The sequence below is a fragment of the Heptranchias perlo genome, chromosome 22, assembly GCF_035084215.1.
Source record: "Heptranchias perlo isolate sHepPer1 chromosome 22, sHepPer1.hap1, whole genome shotgun sequence".
NCBI classification, from domain to species: Eukaryota; Metazoa; Chordata; class Chondrichthyes; order Hexanchiformes; family Hexanchidae; genus Heptranchias; species Heptranchias perlo.
Window position 1 is genome coordinate 12,795,390 of NC_090346.1, and position 19,532 is coordinate 12,814,921.

Below are 19,532 nucleotides of genomic sequence, written 5' to 3' on the forward strand. Positions count from 1 at the left end.
GACTTCGTGCCTCCAGCAGCTGCAGTAGCTAATAGAGGTCTTTAAAGGTAATTAAAGGGTTTGATAGGGTAGACGTAGAGAAAATGTTTCCACTTGTCAGGGAGTCCAAAACTAGGGGCCATCAATATAAAATAGTCACTAATAAATCCAATAGGGAATTCAGGAGAAACTTCTTTACCCAGAGAATGGTTAGAATGTGGAACTCGCTACCACAAGGAGTAGTTGAAGCAAATAGCATCGAAGCATTTAAAGGGAAGCTGGATAAACACATGAAGGAGAAAGGAAAAGAAGGATATCCTGATAGGGTCAGATGAAGTAGGGAGGGAGGAGGCTCATGTGGAGCATAAATGCCAGCATAGACCAGTTGGGCCGAATGGCCTGTTTCTGTGCTGTAGATTCAATGCAACTCAATGCATGTCATATGACATGACAATCACAACAGGAAGGATTACAAGCTCCTGAGCCTACTCTTGATAAAGTTCAAATGATCTTCCCTCTTAAGAGTTATCCTTTATAATACTTTAATTCCTGAAAATCATCATCCATCTTCCTCCAGTGAAAATACTTTTAAGTTTCAAGCACACCAATAATGGCTTTTGGAGTTTTGCTCTGTTACTGTTTTTCCAAACAGTTTCACTTTCTGCTGGTGTTGGTAAACATTCAGGATCCTGCCGCTTGTTCTCACAGGCTACCTGCTCAGCCTGCCATCAAGACAGCAAATAAAAATGACTCGTGTTTTTTTTTGTTGTCAAACTCCATTTTAATAAAAATTTCCTAACAAAAGTACAATGCTTTAACAGAATTATATGGAAAAAAATACATTTCTTGCTGGATCCCGTGTTGCTGTATTTTAGCAGAGTGAATACTCCTCTCCAGGTCTACCTCACAGCCCCACACATTCACAAGACCTCATCGGTCCACAGCACTGTCCTTCCGATGGCAGATAAACACATGCGGGAGAAAGGAACAGAAGGACATGCTGAAAGGCTTAGATGAAGTAAGGAGGGAGGAGGCTCGTGTGGAGCACAAACACTGGCATAGACCAGTTGGGCCGAATGGCCTGTTTCTGTGCTGTAAATTCTATGTAAGGAGCTTCATCAAAACACAGTTGTGCTCTGCAGACTTTAGGCTGCATGAAGAGCATCCTTTAAATTCTGGTCAGTGCTGTGAGGTTATTCTGTGTGTACACGGTGACTGGTGGTTTTTCCATTTTAAAATCTGCCCTGCTGAATCCTGGATTAAAAAGAAACGCCTGGGCGTTGATGATAATCAGGAAGGGTTATACCGCCACCTCTCTTTCAGACGCTAACTGGCCTGCTATGCATTTCCAGCTGTCAGCCTCACCCTGCAATAGGCTGAAAGGGTGGAACCTGGGTCTGTGCTTGGAACAGGAGTGCGGTTTTCTGTAGAACTGGCGATTCCTGCTGTCTTGGGAGACTTGTGCACACCGCTGCTGCTTTTCTTGACCGTGTCATTTATTTTTGGGACATCTTGATTAAAATGGGACATTGAGAGGTATGCTCCCACCAACCCCTCTCCCAAATTAGGGGTGGATGCGTGCGTGTGTGTCAGAGAGAGAAAAAGCAAGAGGGAGAAAAAGAGAGGGAGAGAAAAAGAGAGGGAGAAAGAGAAAAAAAAGTGGGTTTTTTTGGATACTTAGGGAATTATTTTTGGACATTAAGGGAATCAAGGGATATGGGGATAGGGCAGGAAAATGGAGTTGAGGTAGAAGATCAGCCCTGATCTTATTGAATTGCGGAGCAGGCTCGAGGGGACATATGGCCTACTCCTGCTTCTATTTCTTATGTTCTTATGAAAGAGCAAGAGAGAGGAGAGAAGAAAAAAAAAAAGAGAAAAAAGAACTTGAATTTATATAGCACATTACTGAGCATCTCAGAAATGTCTCAAGGGCTTCACACGATGAACTGAAGTGCGGTGACCACTGTTATGTGGGAAAATTCATGGCGAAAGCCGCTACTTCTCATTTGCTTCGATGAAATGTTGTGTATTTGGGACTCGAGTGGGAAGCCCTCCTGAACAGCAGCATCCTGGATAGGTTGAAGCTTTCTTGACAATCTCTTCTTGTGGAACATCTAAGAGATTAAATGACTTTATACTGGAAGCACCTCCCCGACAAATCCTTCAACCATGTTTTTTTCCCCTCCCAAGTCCACACCACTTTTTACATCGCCCCGTCTTTAAGTCGTGGCTTCCATGTGTAGAACTTTCATGGCCTCTGCGATCTGTGGGCTTGTGTCAAGCTGGCTGTACATCCCGACCAGAAAGGCCTTGTGTAAGAGAACCCCTGCATGCTCTGTGAAGAGAAAGTGGTGCAAGAGTAAGCGAGTGACAGAAGTGAGCGAAAGGAAGAAAGACTTGCATTTTTTTTAAAAACACCTTTCGCTCAAAATGTCAAGGCGCTTTACAGCCAATGAAGAACTTTTGAAATGCATCACTGTTGTAATGTAGGACATGTGGCAGCCAATTTGCGCACAGCAAGGTCCCACAAACAGCAATGTGATAATGACCAGATGATCTATTCTGAGGTGTGGGTTTCAGGGATAATTGGCCAGGACACCGGGGAGATCTCCCCTGCTCTTCTTCGAAATAGTGACGTGGAATCTTTTACGCCCACTTGAGGGGGCAGACAGGGCTGAAAGACGGCGCCTCCAACAGTGCAGCACTCCCTCAGTACTGCACTGAAGTGTCAGCCTAGATTTTGTGCTCAAATCCCTGGAGTGTGACTTGAACCTGTGACCTTCTGACTCAGAGGTAAGAGTGCTACCAATTGAGCCACGGCTGACAGTAGCTGTACCATCCAAATCTAAGGAAAATAAACTGGTCAATAATAACGTTACAATAACATATGCATGTAGATAAGGAGTCCCATTAGTGGTTTGATGGGCAAATATACTGCCTGGTGCCTTTCAGAGCAAAACAGACGTGGAAGATCCCCACTCTGTGCAGTTACTCAATCTCCACCCAGTGGTGGAGTGGGGCATTACAGGCGTTGCTGTTAAGCTCAACACCGCAGGGCTAAGGATAGGGTGAAGTCAGCCAGGTGTCCGCATGCCTCAGTTATCCCCTGCAGGAAAGTGTGTTTTTTTTGATTCGTTCATGGGGTGTGGGCGTCACTAGCAAGGCCAGCATTTATTGCCCATCCCTAATTGCCCTAAGGTGGTAGTGGCGAGCCGCCATCTTGAACCGCTTCAGAGGGCAGTTAAGAGTCAACCACGTTGCTGTGGTCTGGAGTCATATATAGGCCAGACTGGGTAAGGACGGCAGGCTTCCTTCCCTAAAGGGCATTAGTGAGCCAGATGGGTTTTTACAACAATCGGGTAGTTTCATGGTTCACCATTCCTGATACTAGCTTTTCATTCCAGATTTTATTTAATTAACTGAATTTAAATTCCCCATCTGCCATGGCAGGATTTGAACTCACGTCTCTGGATTATTAGTCCAGTAACATAACCACTATGCTACTGTACCCGTACCTGTATCTCTAAGGGCGTGGCTGCGATGCCCTCTGTGGACCGTGTAATGGCCATTTGAACAGGCTGCCGGGGTAGGGGGGCAAGAGAGGAAAGTGGGCCAAGTTTAAACACTTGTTACATAACAAACCAAGTCCAAGACTCGACTACAAGACGCAGTGATTTTACCTTGGCACAGCAGTGTGTATTCCGGAAGGTTCTTTAGGGCTGTCTGCACCACATCGTAGTTTCCACAGCCAAGACAGTACATGAACGTTGGCAGAAAGTCAGTGGCAATGCTGGAGGAAGAAACCAAACAAAATTTCATCGTGTGGGTGGGGGAAGATGTTTATTTTGCCAAAAAGGCAGGCTGGGAAAAGTCTTATAGCAGAAGCAAACAGGAAACGTCGAACGATTACACTCAGAGGCTGCAAAGGGTATGGAACCTTGTGATACATCTGCATTCTTAATGTGCCAATACGTCTGCATCAGTCACAGTTTGGGTTGAGTTGCAGAACCAGGCCTCTGACGATGTTTGAGCAGTGAGTGCTGGCACGGCATAGCAAGAAAACAGGAGTGACTCAGTTCCCTTCAGTATGCCTGAGCCTGTACAAGGTGGAGCACCTGGGAAAAGTGACACCCTTAATGCGTTACTAGCCCACCCTCTCGCCGATGCCCCCCATTACCGTGGATTGTTCTGGATACTCCTCAGGGCCAAGGCGAACGCTGCGTTGCGCGACAGTTCCTCCGGGGAGCTCATCAGCCGTTGGAGATCGTTCTGCAAGAAACGAGTAAGCTTTCAGTACAGTGACGGCCTTCCCAAAGGATGAACGGCACCAGATCCGGGCCGGGCCATCCGGTGGGTCGGCGAAAGAACGTTCTGTGCCAGTCACCGTGAGGATTGTGCTTTAGGACTCATAGTTCCCGAATGGTGAATTCCCCCACCCCGACCCCATATCAACCTGGTCAAACCTTTTCAAAAGGCATGCGATAAGGTGCCACATAAAAGGTTGTTAGACAAGGTAAGGACTCATGGGGTTGGGGGTAAAATATTAGCAAGGATAGAGGATTGGTTAAAGGACAGAAAACAGAGAGTAGGGATAAACAGGTCACTTTCAGGTTGGCAAGCTGTAACCTGTGGGGTGCCGCAAGGATCAGTGCTTGGGCCTCAGCTATTTACAATCTATCTTAATATGACTTAGATGAAGGGACTGAGTGTAATGTATCCAGGTTTGCTGACGATTCAAAGCTAGGTGGGAAAGTAAGTTGTGAGGAGGACGCAAAGAGTCTGCAAAGGGATATAGACAGGTTAAGTGAGTGGGCAAGAAAGTGGCAGATGGAGTATAATGTGGGGAAATGTGAGGTTATTCACTTTGGTAGGAAGAATAGAAAAATGGAATATTTTTTAAATGGTGAGAAACTATTAAATGTTGGTGTTAAGAAAAACTTGGGTGTCCTCGTACAAGAAACACAAAAAGTTTGTATGCAGGTACAGCAGACAATTAGGGAAGCAAATGGCATGTTGGCCTTTATTGCAAGGGGGATGGAGTACAAGGTTAAGGAAGTCTTACTACGGTTGTACAGGGCTTTAGTGAGACCTCACCTGGAGTACTGTGTACAGTTTTGGTCTCCTTATCTAAGGAAGGATACACTTGCCTTAGAGGCCGTGCAACAAAGGTTCACTAGATTAATTCCTAGGATGAGAGGGTTGTCCTATGAGGAGAGGATAAGTAGAATGGGCCTATACTCTCTGGAGTTTAGAAGAATGAGAGGCGATCTCATTGAAACATATAAGATTTTATTTATTTATATATATATATATATATATATATATATTTATATAAAAAAAACATATAAGGGGTCTTGACAGGGTAGATGCTGAGAGGTTGTTTCCCCTGGCTGGAGAGTCTAGAACTAGGGGGCAAAGTCGCAGATTAAGGGGTCGGCCCTTTAAGACTGAGATGAGGAGGAATTTCTTCACGCAGAGGGTTGTGAATCTTTGGAATTCTCTACCTCAGAGGGCTGTGGATGCTCAGTCATTGAGTGTATTCAAGGCTGAGATCGATAGATTTTTGGACTCTAGGAGTCAAGGGATTATGGGGATCGGGCGGGAAAGTGGAGTTGAGGTCGAAGATCAGCCATGATCTTATTGAATGGCAGAGCAGGCTCAAGGGGCCGTATGGCCTACTCCTGCTCCTATTTCTTATGTTCTTATGTCAGCTGGGAAGGCTAAAGAGTGGGAGGGGAGTCGCCTCACAGTCAGATGTTCTACTGGTCACAGATCAGTAGCTGCAGAGTGTGGGCTATAAATCGGGCGTCCCATCTGAAACAGCCCCATTCTCGCCTGGTGAGTTAGGTTAAAATCAGGGCTTAAATTGGCACTATTGTGCACCGACATCTGGCTCAACCCAGTCAGAGTAATACTGCAGGCTGTGAGTCACTTCTGCTGGCCAGGAGAGAACTCTATGCATGTACTTAAACACATGATCCACTCCACTATCCAGGCATTTATTTATTACGATTCTGAGAGTACGGATGGAAGCATTTATGATCTGCACAGGTGGGGCCAGTGTTCAGCCTGCTCATGGTCCGAAAAAATGGTGAGCGACACCAGCTTTTGCCACTAGGATCTGTGATCTGTGGTGGCACGGGGCTTAACATATCATCGAGCGAGAGAGAGAGAGGGAGAGGGAGATCCCTGCTCCTCCAACGGCAGTAATACTGCCTGGTTTACATCACACCACTGCTGCCAACGCAAATGCTTCCGACAGCTTCAATATTTACAATAGCTTTCTCTCGAAGGCTGTGTGCAGACAGCTCACAGCTAGAGACATTATTAGCTGCAATCAAAACCAGTCGGCTCCACTTGTTAGCAGAGTGCAGGGCATTATACAGTTCTAGTGCTAATTAAATGCTGCAGGCAAACTGTGGCTGAATCTTGTTTGCTTTGAGAGACAATTAGTTTATTTTCTACTTACAGCAAAGAAGGAGAGGACCTCCACTCGACGCTTTGACATCTCATCAATATCGTTCAGGACTTCTAGAGTGTCTGAGCGAGCGAATGGGGACAGGTTAGGCATGGAATACATCAAACCGTTCAGAGTGCTCGCTGACCTACGTTGGCTCTCGGTCCAGCAATGCCTCGATTTTAAAATTCTCATCCTTGTTTTCAAATCCCTCCATGGCCTCGCCAGTAACACTGCCTGGTTTACATCACACCACTGCTGCCAATGCAAATACTTCTGACAGCTTCAATACTTACAATAGCTTTCTACAATAGCCCTATCTCTGTAACCTCCTCCAGCCCTACAACCCTCCGAGATCTCTGCGCTCCTCCAATTCTGGCCTCTTGCGCATCCCCGATTTTCATCACCCCTCCAGTGGCGGCCGTGCCTTCAGCTGTCTAGGCTCTAAGCTCTGGAATTCCCTCCCTAAGTCTCTCCGCCTCTCTACCTCTCTCTCCTTCTTTAAGATGCTCCTTCAAACCTACCTCTTTGACCAAGCTTTTGGTCACCTGTCCTAATATCTCGTTATGTGGTTCAGTGTCAAATTTTGTTTGATAATCACTCCTGTGACGCGCCTTGGGACATTTTACTACATTGAAGGCGCTATATAAATGCAAGTAGTTGTTGTTGTAGAGGGGAGAATGCAATGACAAACTGTGGTGGTGTTTACGGCCAGCCTGGTTCGGACTGAGTAACTGCAGCTAGGTTTGTAGCTTCAGTAACAGTCCAGTTCTTTGTCTCTGCCCACATTCCAAAGGCAACCTATGGTCAGACCCACACAGCTGCTTAGGCTGGGAGACAAGAGTGTTGGACGAGAATGAGGAAAGCAGAGATCTTGATTTGTTTGCATGTGTCACCTCGATCTCATTTAATTATCCTGCTGGAACCATCCCTGTCCTCAGCATGGGTTCGCCAATTTCAGGAAGGAAGGAAGAGCTGAAGATCAAATTCTGTTAAAATGTTGCAAGGCGTCCCCTATCCCAGCAGCAGCGGAAAGGCCTAAAAAAGCTTTGTACATCGGTAACTAAATCAAACTGAAAACATTTCTAAACTACAGACACAATGAGTAACACAGGGGGTCTCCAAATCTCTGGATTCTGACCTTTTGAGGGACAGATACCGTGACAGCTATCATCGAAGCATTAAACCAAAGTGATCTCGCTGGTACGTACAGTAACTCCTGGTGCTGACCGTTTACACGCCACCAATGGTGGTGGAGCAGAAGGAAAGAGAAAAGAGAGACAGAAGAAGAGGTTTAAACTGGATCCATATCTCAATTTACCTCATCTTCTCTCTTACTCTTTACAACCGAAAGTGGCACAGTAAATAACGTTGAAGAATCCTGCATGCAGCTTCCAGTCTTTCTGAAGATACAGAACACACTAGCGTTGCAGCTTACATTGAATTACATAGAATTTACAGCACAGAAACAGCTCATTTGGTCCAACTGGCCGGTGTTTATGCTCCACACAAGCCTCCTCCCTCCCTACTTTATCAGCATATCCTTCTATTCCTTTCTCCCTCATGTACTTATCTAGCTTTTCCTTAAAAGTATCGATGCTAATCGCCTCAACTACTCCTTGTGGTAGCAAGTTCCACATTCTAACCACTCTCTGGCTAAAGAAGTTCCTCTTGAAATCCTTATTGGATTTATTAGTGACTATTTTATATTTATGACCCCTAGTTTTGGATTCCCCCACAAGTGGAAACAACGTCTCTACGTCTACCCTATCGAACCCTTTGATAATTTTAAAGACTTCTATTACGTCACCACCTCAGCTTTCTCTTTTCAAGAGAAAAGAGCCCCAGCTTGTGTTGATGCTCCACACGAGCCTCCTCCCACCCCTCTTCAACGCACTCTATCAGCATAACCTTCCATTCACTTCTCCCTCCTGTGTATATCCAGCTTACCCTTAAGTCCTACAGGCCGGGTCTAATCCCTCACCAGCTGCCTTACCTTCCAGAGCTCGTCCCCTCGCGATCTTTTGGAGGTACGGAGCCACATCGGCTGAGGTCAGCGGTGTTGTGGTGGAGAAACTGACCAACGGAAGGGAGCCTGCTGATTCTTCCTCTGGAAGAGAAAGTGTATTAAGAGACGTCTCGTTTAATCATTTGGTTAGAAACTGGAGAGGTCTCAAACAGGAGCTCCTCGCCATAGGCAGATCACCAGGGATTGGCCAGACACAGCTTGCGCCTGTAATTCTACGTCGAGCTCCCCCGCAACCCCCCATCTCATTCCTCATGCGATGTAAAGCCGGGACACAGTCTGGCGAGGCGATCGCAGGCAGGCAGCAGCACCGGCTTCTGAACGAAGAAATAAATCTCATTCCTTTCCAGGGTTCGAAAGAAAAACAGACGCAAGAAAGAAAAAATAAATAGAAGAAACTGCCCCAAGTCAACATTGCCCAGTTAAATTGGCCGAAATAAAAGTCGCTGCACTTCAAAGCAATCCATTGGGCATGAAGCGTGGAGACTTCCCCGAGACATGATTAGATACACAGCAAGAGCGATGTGTCAGCCGTGGCTCAGTGGACAGCACTCTCGCCTCAGAGTCAGAGGGTTGTGGGTCCAAGTCCTACCCCAGAGACTTGAGCACATAATCCAGGCGGACGCTCCCAGTGCAGTACTGAGGGAGTCCTGCACAGTCGGAGGTGCCGTCTTTCGGATGAGACGTTAAACTGAGGCCCCGTCTGCGCTCTCAGGTGGGTGTAAAAGATCCCGTGGCACTATTTTGAAGAAGAGCAGGGGAGTTCTCCCCGGTGTTCTTGTCGATATTCACGCCTCAACCAACATCATTAAAACAGATTATGTGATGATTATCTAATTGCTGTTTGTGGGATCTTGCTATGCATAAATTGGCTTCCTTGTTTCCTACAACAGTGACTACACCTCAAAAGTACTTCATCGGCTGTAAAGCACTTTGGGGCGTCCTGAAAGGCACTATATAAATCAAGTCTTTCTGTTTCTCTTTTTGTTTAAAGTCCTATAGTACAAGCATGTTAACGCCTCTGCACTGAGTTTAGGAAGGATGCTGCATTAATACTGGCATGGCAGAGCTAGATCTTGTAATAGAAACGATTCCATTGCAGATACACGAACCCCTCCCCCTTCTCCTTTGCCCACGACCAACCCCCTACCACTGGCAATTGCTCAAAAACCCCACATACACTAAGGATATTAACCAGGAACGGACTGGCACTCACCCCCATCCTCATCCTCTGCATTCTCCTCAATGAGTCCGCCCCGGGTCGGGAATGTTAGTCCGGCCAGCAGAGACTTCAGCAGGGCCATCTCTGGATATTCCCGTGACAAGTAACTTTGTGTGATGTGTCAAAAGAAAGAGAATGTTAGTTTAAAAAAAAGACTTTGCATTTCGTTGGAGAGGGCGAGACTTCCTCCAAAGGTGGAATTTTTTAAAAAGACGCGTTCTTCCCTTCCTCCAGCCTCTCCGTGTTCGCAGCCGAGGAAGAGGAGCTACTTCCAGGCCGCTGTCGAACCCACTCACTGCAGGACAGCGGCAGGTCACTGTTTGACATCTACCTCCCCAACGCGGCATGTCCGAGATCCATAACCTCACTGAGCAGGAGATCATTGCTGCAGACTTGCTTTGGGCTGACAGTGTGTAAGACATGGGGCAAATAATTGCACAAAAAATGGCACAAAATCCTGTGAATTTCTTGCTGCATGTCGTGACATTTGCCACCTGAGTACCATCACTTTGCTTAAAAGGTTTCTGATCATATCAGAGTGATCGTTTGCTCTATTTATAGGCCAGGGGTATTGTACTGGGAATCCCTCCTAAACCCATCCTCATATACACTTCCACTAGTCACTGGTATCTCACCCAACCATTTACTCTCCTTGTGCGACCCTAGATTGTGCACGTGCGTTGATCATGGCCAGCATCACTGCCGGACAATCCTGTTCTCACCTGACGTTCATATGCACACACTATCACGTGGTAATAATCAGGACCGGGATCCCTACTTGTTGCACTATATACCCCCCACCCCCAACACAGTAGGTGCAGTTGTCATTCAACCTCATCTTGCAACACATTGCCTGCTGCAAATGACCATGTTTAAGCCTCAGACATGAAATAAGGACAGCCCTCACCACTGAGCAGAATTGCAAGGGTTTATTTGTTCATTTTTGTTTTGCGGGGAGAAATTCAGAATTCGACCAGGCTTTGCATCTCAACGTCACCAAACACTTCCACTCTGGCTGAGGCCCTGAGCAATGCTCAGCCCCCCTTGGCGATTGGTTCAATCAACCATCACCCAGTAAGAGGGCAAGTGGAGGGGTCATGACTACCCCCCAAAATCATTTTGCGGTCGGCCAGGTTGAGGACTACCTCCGTTACGCTCCCAGGAACCTCTGTCACCTTAGCTACGGACTGTGACTTAGCCTGCGGGTCTGTGTGGTTCCCGCCTCGATCTTCTGACTAGAGTACATCGGAATTCCCCAATTCCCAGCTGGGTCCCCCTCCTGCCCAAATTGGCCGAATCTTGAAAGTTCAACCCCGGCTCGGCCAAACCGGCACCCCATATATTTCTGGATGTTGCTCTGCAGCTGCCATTCATTCCCTGGTTCAACACCAGCCAAGTAGCTGCCCCTTTCCCTTTTCCCCCCTTCCCCCTTCCAATCCAAAGCCAGACAGGCCCAAAGCAGGTGGTGGGATCAGGGCTCGAGTTCGGATGTTTGCTTTGCGGCCCTTGATTAAAACTCGGCAAAAGGAATTTAACAATATTAATAAGTATTGCCTGCACATAATGGGACGCAGTGAGAAAAGGACCGTCTCTTTTAATAACCATACTCTGAGCATCCAGTTATTGAGTGGGCTGTTCAGAAATTGTGAAGTTTAAAGTGGACAAGTTGAAATCCTACCATCCAAGTACTGAACCTTTTTGGGACGCAGGCAAGGTACTTTGGATTGATAACGGCCTCTTTAATAACACATTCTTCCTTAACCCCTCCTTCCAGCTTCAATAAAGCCAAAGGGATACTCACTGGAGAACGTCCGAGTGCTTCTGAAGAAAAGGGATGGCTGCTGCTGCGTTGTATGTTATAAATTTGTGAATAAAATTAACACACTTATTGATGAAGGAAGCAAACTGTTTGGCGTATTTCCCGTAATTCTGTTAAAAAGAAAAGTAGTCAGAATTATTCGACAATCTGTGCACTGAGTATGAAAAGTTGGGCTGAAACCTGATGCATTCCCCCCCTCATCAATTTATTCCTCTCCTCCATTCCGGACCCACACTGCGGTACGGTTGTACGGGAGCAGGTCACTTTGCAGTACCGTGACCGATTGACCATTCATTTCTGAGTTATGGCAGTCTGTGCCCTCAGGCTATTTAACTGGGGTATCATTGCAACCAAGCCAGATGCCACCTTCAGCAGGCACCACTGATGCATTCTGCCAGAAGTGGCTGGATATTGATCAGAAGCCCAGACCGAGTCGCCCCTCCCTTAACCCGGATTACGAAGGCCTATCGCAGCATCTGACATAGCGTGCTGGCTGAGATTTGCTGAACCAGGGACTGAACCAGTGGCCCTCCGAGTTTGTACGGCTCAGCTACTGATTGGATAAACTGGCTGGGTCTTCAACAAAGCATCCCCCACCGCAAAGAACAGGTTACACATCTCGAGTGGCGCCAGCAAATATTCTTTGTTGTACAGTTTCAAAGACTAGATACTGACACTTTAAAATGGAAAGAACTCTGGATTAAACACAAAAATATGGTCTAAAAGTAGCAAAGCGAGAGTTCAAATCTCCAGCTTTAGAGGATCCAATTTGGTATTTTGGCTCCCCCTTACCCCCTTCCACACCCCACCCCCCGCCCCGTAATTCAGATAATAACAGTTATTCCCTCAAGTATAGAAGATTAAGGGGTGATCGAATTGGGGTGTTTAAGATGATTAAAGAAGTCGATAGCGTAGATAGAGAGAAACTATTTCCTGTGGTGGGGAGTCCAGAACAAGAGGGCATAACCTTAAAATTAGAGCTAGGCCATTCAGGGGTGATGTCAGGAAGCACTTCTTCACACAAAGGGTAGTGGAAATCTGGAACTGTCTCCCCCAAAAAGCTGTTGAGGCTGGAGGCCAATTGAAAATTTCAAAACTCAGATTGACAGATTTTTGTTAGGTAAGGGTATTAAGGGTTACGGAACCAAAGGTGGGTAGACAGAGTTAAGATACAAATTAGCCATGATCTGATTGAATGGCGGAACGGGCTCAAGGGGCTGAATGGACTACTCCTGTTCCCATGTCCTTATGTTCCCTATGACAGCAGGCTGCTAAGGGAACTCAATCCCATCCATACCTGACTCCCACTAATAAGCGTTTTCCAGCTCAGGAGCAGATTGGCCGATTTCCCACCTTCCTGGCCGAGGGCAGTGAGACCAATCCCTGTGCCCCACCTACTGAGACCAGGTAACTCAGCACAGACTGGTGGGGGTGGGTGAACCCTGGGATCGGTCAGGTCCGCGTGGCACAATTCTACACCGGGACAATGTATTTACCCAACTGGACACATGCTTAAAATCGAAAACGTTTCTCCCTGTAGGAGGAACCTCACTTTTCATCGAATGATCTGTGAATGGATTCCAATATGCCAGCCTGGCTCCCACTGACCTGCAGGAGTAGAATGAAGGAGAGCAGGCAGTCCTGCATTGCCCCCTGGTGTTCACTCTGAAATAAATACGGCTGCAACAGCTCCAGGATCCCCAGGACGTGCAGGAAGAAGGTCAAGTGGTTCTGCTGGCGGAACTCCTGGAAATTCAAGTGAACTCGTCCATTTGACAGGGCAGCAATCATCGGCAAGTGTCTGAAAATAAAACATTAAAAACACCAAAACATCACTCTTCAACACAGAAATAATCACGGATAAGGACTTAGCAGATGAAAGTCAACTAAAGGTAAATGCATAGGCCATTCAGCCCCGAGCCTGTTCTGATCAGTTAGATCATGGGTGGTCCATACCTCAACCCTATTTACCCGCCATTGCTCCATATCCCTCAATACCCTTACCCAACAAAAATCTAGCAATACCAGTCGACCCAACACACTGAAAGAGTGTGACTGGCTATAATGTCTCTTCATTTATTCCTGCTAAGCCAAATTTTCGTGGACCAAACGCCCGTCCCTCTCATTCCCATTACATAGGATTCCAACAGTGACTGGTGAGACAGTGGCTTTATCGACCAATGCATTCAGCCATGGAATGGTAGAACATCAGTATGTAAACAATTTTTGTTTGGAAAGGTGTGTTTGGGTTGTGGGGGCAGGGGGGGTGTGGTGGTGAGGGAAGGATAAAAGCACCATTGGCAGATGACTTGGAGCAGGACCCATCTATCATTACCCTAGGAAAACCATCACCCGCCCACCCGGGAAAACCATCACCCGCCCACCCGCCCCACCGGGAAAACCATCACCCGCCCACCCGGGAAAACCATCACCCGCCCACCCGGGAAAACCATCACCCGCACACCCGGGAAAACCATCACCCGCCCACCCGGGAAAACCATCACCCGCCCACCCGGGAAAACCATCACCCGCCCACCCGGGAAAACCATCACCCGCCCACCCGGGAAAACCATCACCCGCCCACCCGGGAAAACCATCACCCGCCCACCCGGGAAAACCATCACCCGCCCACCCGGGAAAACCATCACCCGCCCACCCGGGAAAACCATCACCCGCCCACCCGGGAAAACCATCACCCGCCCACCCGGGAAAACCATCACCCGCCCACCCGGGAAAACCATCACCCGCCCACCCGGGAAAACCATCACCCGCCCACCCGGGAAAACCATCACCCGCCCACCCGGGAAAACCATCACCCGCCCACCCGGGAAAACCATCACCCGCCCACCCGGGAAAACCATCACCCGCCCACCCGGGAAAACCATCACCCGCCCACCCAAGAGAAGAAAGCTCAGAGAAGGAATGATTGCAGCAGCGTTAATAAAACAGGCAAGAAAGGTTGAGAGCGGGGGTCGGGGGCTAGTGGTGATACTGGTCAGGCAATGCGTGCATCATAGAAATGCTGAATTGAAAAGAAGCCCTTTAAATCATCTTGAAACGGACCCCTTAAAAGTGAACCAGTTAATACCTAAGTAATAGGACCGGATGTGCCACTGCCAACTTTCTGCACGCCATGTTGGCATCTGCCATGCGATTCTCCGACATCTTCGAGTCACTGTTGTCAGCGAGCAGCGTTAGCAACCGATGCACTAGTGCGTCCATCTGGGAAAGGGAGAAGGAAAGACGCTTGTAAAACCTGCTGGGACTGCACTGCTCCAATTTGCAGGGCTGTGGGGAAAGAGCGGGGGGAGTGGGACTAATTGGATAGCTCTTTCAAAGAGCCGGCACAGGCACAATGGGCTAAATGGCCTCCTTCTGTGCTGTATCGTTCTATGATTCTATAAAACCTCACCACAGCAGCACTGGTGCAGTTTGTTACTTCATACCTTGCAGATACTCCCGTCTCCGGTGCCATCGCTGCTTAGCACAGAGTCTGGGAGATTGATGTGGCGGATAACCTCTGCGACCTGGAAGTAAATCTGAAGCAGCAGATTCTGACAACGTTTGCCCATCACACTGCTGCACACAAGACACAGGAAGGAGACAGAAAATATCATTCAGAAAGTGACAATCACAATCGTCTTAACAAGTAGACAGGATCTCGCATTATATGCTAAAAGGAACAATAGCCTGAGCCGCAACAGGAGGTACTTTCAATCTACAGTACGCCCCAGAAACACTGATTAAATACACGCAAGGAAGCATTTGCCATTTTATGCGGGGAATTCCAGATTCCTGGAGACCCACGTCAGCTCAGCTAGAAAGGAAAGTGCCGCTTGGATAACGAATGTGGCAAATGCCTCCCCATTCACACGGACAAAGATCCTTCCTGCTCCTGGATTCTGACAGTGGGACTGCAATATAAACAGCGGCAAGTAACAGCTGGAGCCGTGGGTCTCCTCCGATCAGGACAGACAGACATTTCTCCCATATTTTCCAAAACAAAATATCATGCATCTTGGTACTTTTAACTAATTTTGAATGTTTTTTCTGGGGAGGTGGAAAAGGAGAAGAGGAAAGTATTTCTACCCAAATCCCCCCCACCATCACCAAAAAAGATTATTTTTTCATTTGCTTAATTGGTAAAGGCAATATATAGCGAAGCCATACAGACGAGACAGTAGCAGTTTTAATACATGGGTGAACTCAGGCAGGGCGGCAATGGCGGGGGAGGGACTGGCCTGGGAGGTGGGGGACTGGCCATTGGGGGGAAAGAGAGGGACTGGCCGGGGCTCCCGATACAGCAGCCTCTGCTGGAAAGTGGACGTCAGGTGAGGACTAGGTTAAGCCGTGATGCTCAAACATTTGATCAGCCTACTGACACTCCCATGTGAAGAATGAGCACCTAGGTGAGGTACAGCCCCCAGCAGGAGTCAACACTGAGCAGGAGGGGAAGGAATGGCAAGAAAAGTGGCAAAATAAAGCAAGCACTTACTGCAGATCAAGTTTTCCCTACTTTTTAAGGATGAAGTGTTTAGGAAAGAACTGCAGTGATACAATAATCTACCTTTAGCACTGAAGCATGCAATTCCCAATTCGATTACTATATTATTTTGCATAATCCAACATTAACTCATTTTTTGTGCCGTTTTTCCTGTTAATCCACAATGTAACAAGTCACATACTTATGGAGCTACGGATGAGTGCTACCTGTTTACTTGTCACAATTATACACGCAGTATTACACTGGCAGCCCCCACCTGCCCCCTAATGCAAATGTTAAATTTAGAAATAATGAGATATAGCATTCATATTTCTCGCATCTATCATTTAAATCCTTTGACTCGCTCAGACATGATAATCCTTTGTGAAGTTATGCTTCTTTCAAGGTTATAAATTGACAATTCTTCAGAATAAAGTCACATTCAACTTTCAATTAAAATTTTAATTGAACTCAGCCCCAGAATCCATCTTTACGTGAAACCCTAGTGGTCAAATATTGTGTGGATGTTGATAATTTATTGCCTAATTAAACATTACATTCTCTAGATTAAGATAATGCACGTCTCAAGTTTGTCGCTACTTCAGTTTCTGAGAAATTTGTTTGAGGAAAGGTTTAATGCTGCACGCCTTGTGTTAGTGTGAAGCTGGCTATCTTTTCTATGCCCCTGCAATTTTCTCCCCTCCTTGTCCTGATAGCGCTGGCTGGGGTACAGTTCCCTGGGCACCCTCAGCCTTCCAGTACCTGACTCAGCTAGCCATTCCTCAACTAAACAGTGGTAGCACTCTCGCCTCTGAGTCACAGAGTCGTGGGTTCAAGTTCCACTTCAGAGATTTAGGCACAAGATCTAGGCTGACACTCCCAGTGCAGTACTGAGGGAATGCTAAATTGTCGGAGGTGCCATCTTTCGGATGAGACATTAAACCGAGGCCCCGTCTGCCCTCTCAGGTATACGTGAAAGATCCCATGGTACTATTTCGAAGAAAAGCAGGGGTGTTCTCCCCGGTGTCCTGGTCAATATTTATCCCTCAATCAACATCACTAAACAGATTATCTGGTCATTACCACATTGCTATTTATAGGAGCTTGCTGTGCACAAATTGGCTGCACAGTTTCATACATTACAAAAGTGACTGCACTTCAAAAATTACTTCATTAGCTGTAAATGACTTTGGGACGTCCTGAGGTTGTGAAAGGCGCTATATAAATGCAAGTCCTTTCTTTTAACTGTGAGATTAGACTACGAACATCATTGGGCGATTCCACAATAGGGGATGATATCATAGGCCAAGCCGAAACCCACTTGCTGGACATATGGGGGTCGATTTTAGCACCCGCGATCGGGTGCGTTCGTGGCAGGGGGGCTCCGAAAATCGGGGATTCCCGGGGCGGGTCGGGAGCCCGGCTCCAACCAGCCCACTTCCGGGTTTCCCACAGACGCGCTGACATGCGCGCGCAGCCCCCGCATGTGGGACTCCCGCCGGCAATTAAAGCCAGCGGGGTGCCACTTAAGCTATTTATTTTGGTATTTCAGATCGTTTACAGACCTGATTAACAAGATATTTTAGGAGGGTTGGGATTTTGCAAACAACTGTGACTGTTTCCCGTACTGGGGGAAACACTCCTAGTTGAAATGGATGTGTTGCAGCCATCAGCCTGTGGCAGCTGCAAAGGTCCATTTGACAGGTTGGGGGGGGGGTTGCGGGGGAGACCCTCACTCATTGCAGGAGGCCATTCTGTCACTTTGGACAAAGTTTGGCCTCCACCACCCTCCTCCTAACAATAAAATTCACCAACTTGCACACTTACCCCGGTATCCAGACACATGTACCTACCTTGCGGACCCCCTCAGATGTACATCTTCCGGATGGGGGCCACTGTAGCTGCAGTCATGACCTCCTCGGAGGACGAACAGCGTCACCAGCCTCGCCGGCCACACTGTCCACCTCTGACACGTGGAGCTCCACAACACAGTGCTGTGACACATCCACCTGCACAGCAGGAGGGAGGGCAACCGCAGAGAGAGATGCGTCGCAGAGGGCACTACCCTCGCCACAGGGTCCACAGACCGAGGCTCAGCTTCCTGGACCTCTCTGAGCAGCAGTGCACCTGTCGCTGTCAAAGTCACCACTGCCCTCAACAACTTCTCCTCCGCATCCTTCCAGCGTGCCACCGGGGACATCGCCGACGTCTCTCAGTCGTCTGCACTAAAGAGCCCTGCAAATACACCTACACCCACTCTGCAGTGACACAATGGGTGGCATCAGTTGTGGGTCTTCATAGTGATCCTCAGGAAATGGCATTATTGAACAAACCAGACAAGATTCGCAAAGACGTGGCAGTAGTGGTGCCAATATGAAATGTAATGTGAGTTGCTCAGAAATTAAATATAAGTAAAAACCATGACAAACCCTCAATCACCCTTGTGCATCCCCTTCATGCTTGCGACACGTTTGCCTTACGCTGCCTACTGCACATATGTGATGCATGCCCTGTGGCTGCAGCACAGGTAGTGGCAGGTTGAGTGAGGCTGACTGTGAAAGAGATGCATGAGAGGGTGAGTATGAGATAGAGCCATGAGATTGTATGAGGATTGGGTTGAGTGGTAGTGGCGGGATGAGTACTGGCGAGGTGAGTAAGTGCAGGTAAGATGAGGATGAGGTTTGAGGGGTGATGTGACAGAGTAGTGTTGGCAGTGCAGAAGGAGATGTGGGGTGGGGGCGGTGATGTGGCAGACGGAGTGTAGGGGAAAGAGTAAGTGTACTCACTTCAGCTGACCTACTTAGGTCATTGAAGCGCCTCCTGCACTGTATGCAGGTGCGCGATATGTTGGTGGTGCAGGTGACCTCCTCTGCCACCTCGAGCCAGGCCTTCTTGGTGGCAGAGGCAGGCCACTTCCTCCCGCCCGCCGGGGGGAAGATCTCTGTCCTCCCCCTCCTCCTCATCCCATCCAATGATACCTGGAGTGAGGCATCATTAAACCTGGGAGCAGCCTTCCCTCTGGGCTGCTCCATGCTGTAATTTTTCCTATTTCTTGCAGCATCAGTCAGTGGAGGACTGCCCTTTTAAACAGAGCTCCTCCAGCTGACAGACCTTACTGCGCATACGCAGTCAGCCCGCCACGCAGCTTAGCAGCGGGGAACCCGGAACAATAGGTAAGTGGATCCAATTAGCCTGCGATTGCGTTCGGGGCAGACTGATTTCACAAGGCGCGTTACCCACGCGCCCAATCGCCACGAACCTGCCGCCCTGGTAATATCAGGCCCATGGAGTCCCACTGCAGCACCCTCAACAGCCAACCTGAGCGAGACTCCAAAGGAAAGCGACTTGCAGCCTTTACTGAACTAGAAAAGAGTAGACAGTGTAACTCCGTGCTGTTGGTTCTCATTGCTCAAAAAGTGATAATATTGTGCATCAATACATAGAATAGGCCCTGCCCAATCTCAGTATTTGCCGTGCACTGTGTGGTCTAGAGTGATCTACGTATCCATTCAGCAACTAAGTAATAACTGTATTTACCCCCAACAC

At 47.9% G+C, this 19,532-nt stretch overlaps 1 protein-coding gene across 2 annotated transcripts in view; it reads right to left on the minus strand.

Moving 5' to 3' along the window:
* Window positions 1-735: 735 nt before the first annotated feature.
* ints1 (integrator complex subunit 1) overlaps window positions 736-19,532 on the minus strand; it is a 96,503-nt gene continuing 77,706 nt past the window's right edge. For both annotated transcript variants that reach the window (XM_068002934.1, XM_068002933.1), the window contains exons 39-48: window positions 14,950-15,082; window positions 14,592-14,725; window positions 13,112-13,304; window positions 11,486-11,613; window positions 9,679-9,791; window positions 8,433-8,546; window positions 6,449-6,519; window positions 4,157-4,248; window positions 3,660-3,769; window positions 736-2,314 (exon numbers count right to left, since the gene is read on the minus strand). In XM_068002934.1, the coding sequence (XP_067859035.1) occupies window positions 2,199-2,314; window positions 3,660-3,769; window positions 4,157-4,248; window positions 6,449-6,519; window positions 8,433-8,546; window positions 9,679-9,791; window positions 11,486-11,613; window positions 13,112-13,304; window positions 14,592-14,725; window positions 14,950-15,082 (1,204 nt within the window). In that variant the 3' untranslated portion in view covers window positions 736-2,198. The remainder of the gene's footprint in view (window positions 2,315-3,659; window positions 3,770-4,156; window positions 4,249-6,448; window positions 6,520-8,432; window positions 8,547-9,678; window positions 9,792-11,485; window positions 11,614-13,111; window positions 13,305-14,591; window positions 14,726-14,949; window positions 15,083-19,532) is intronic.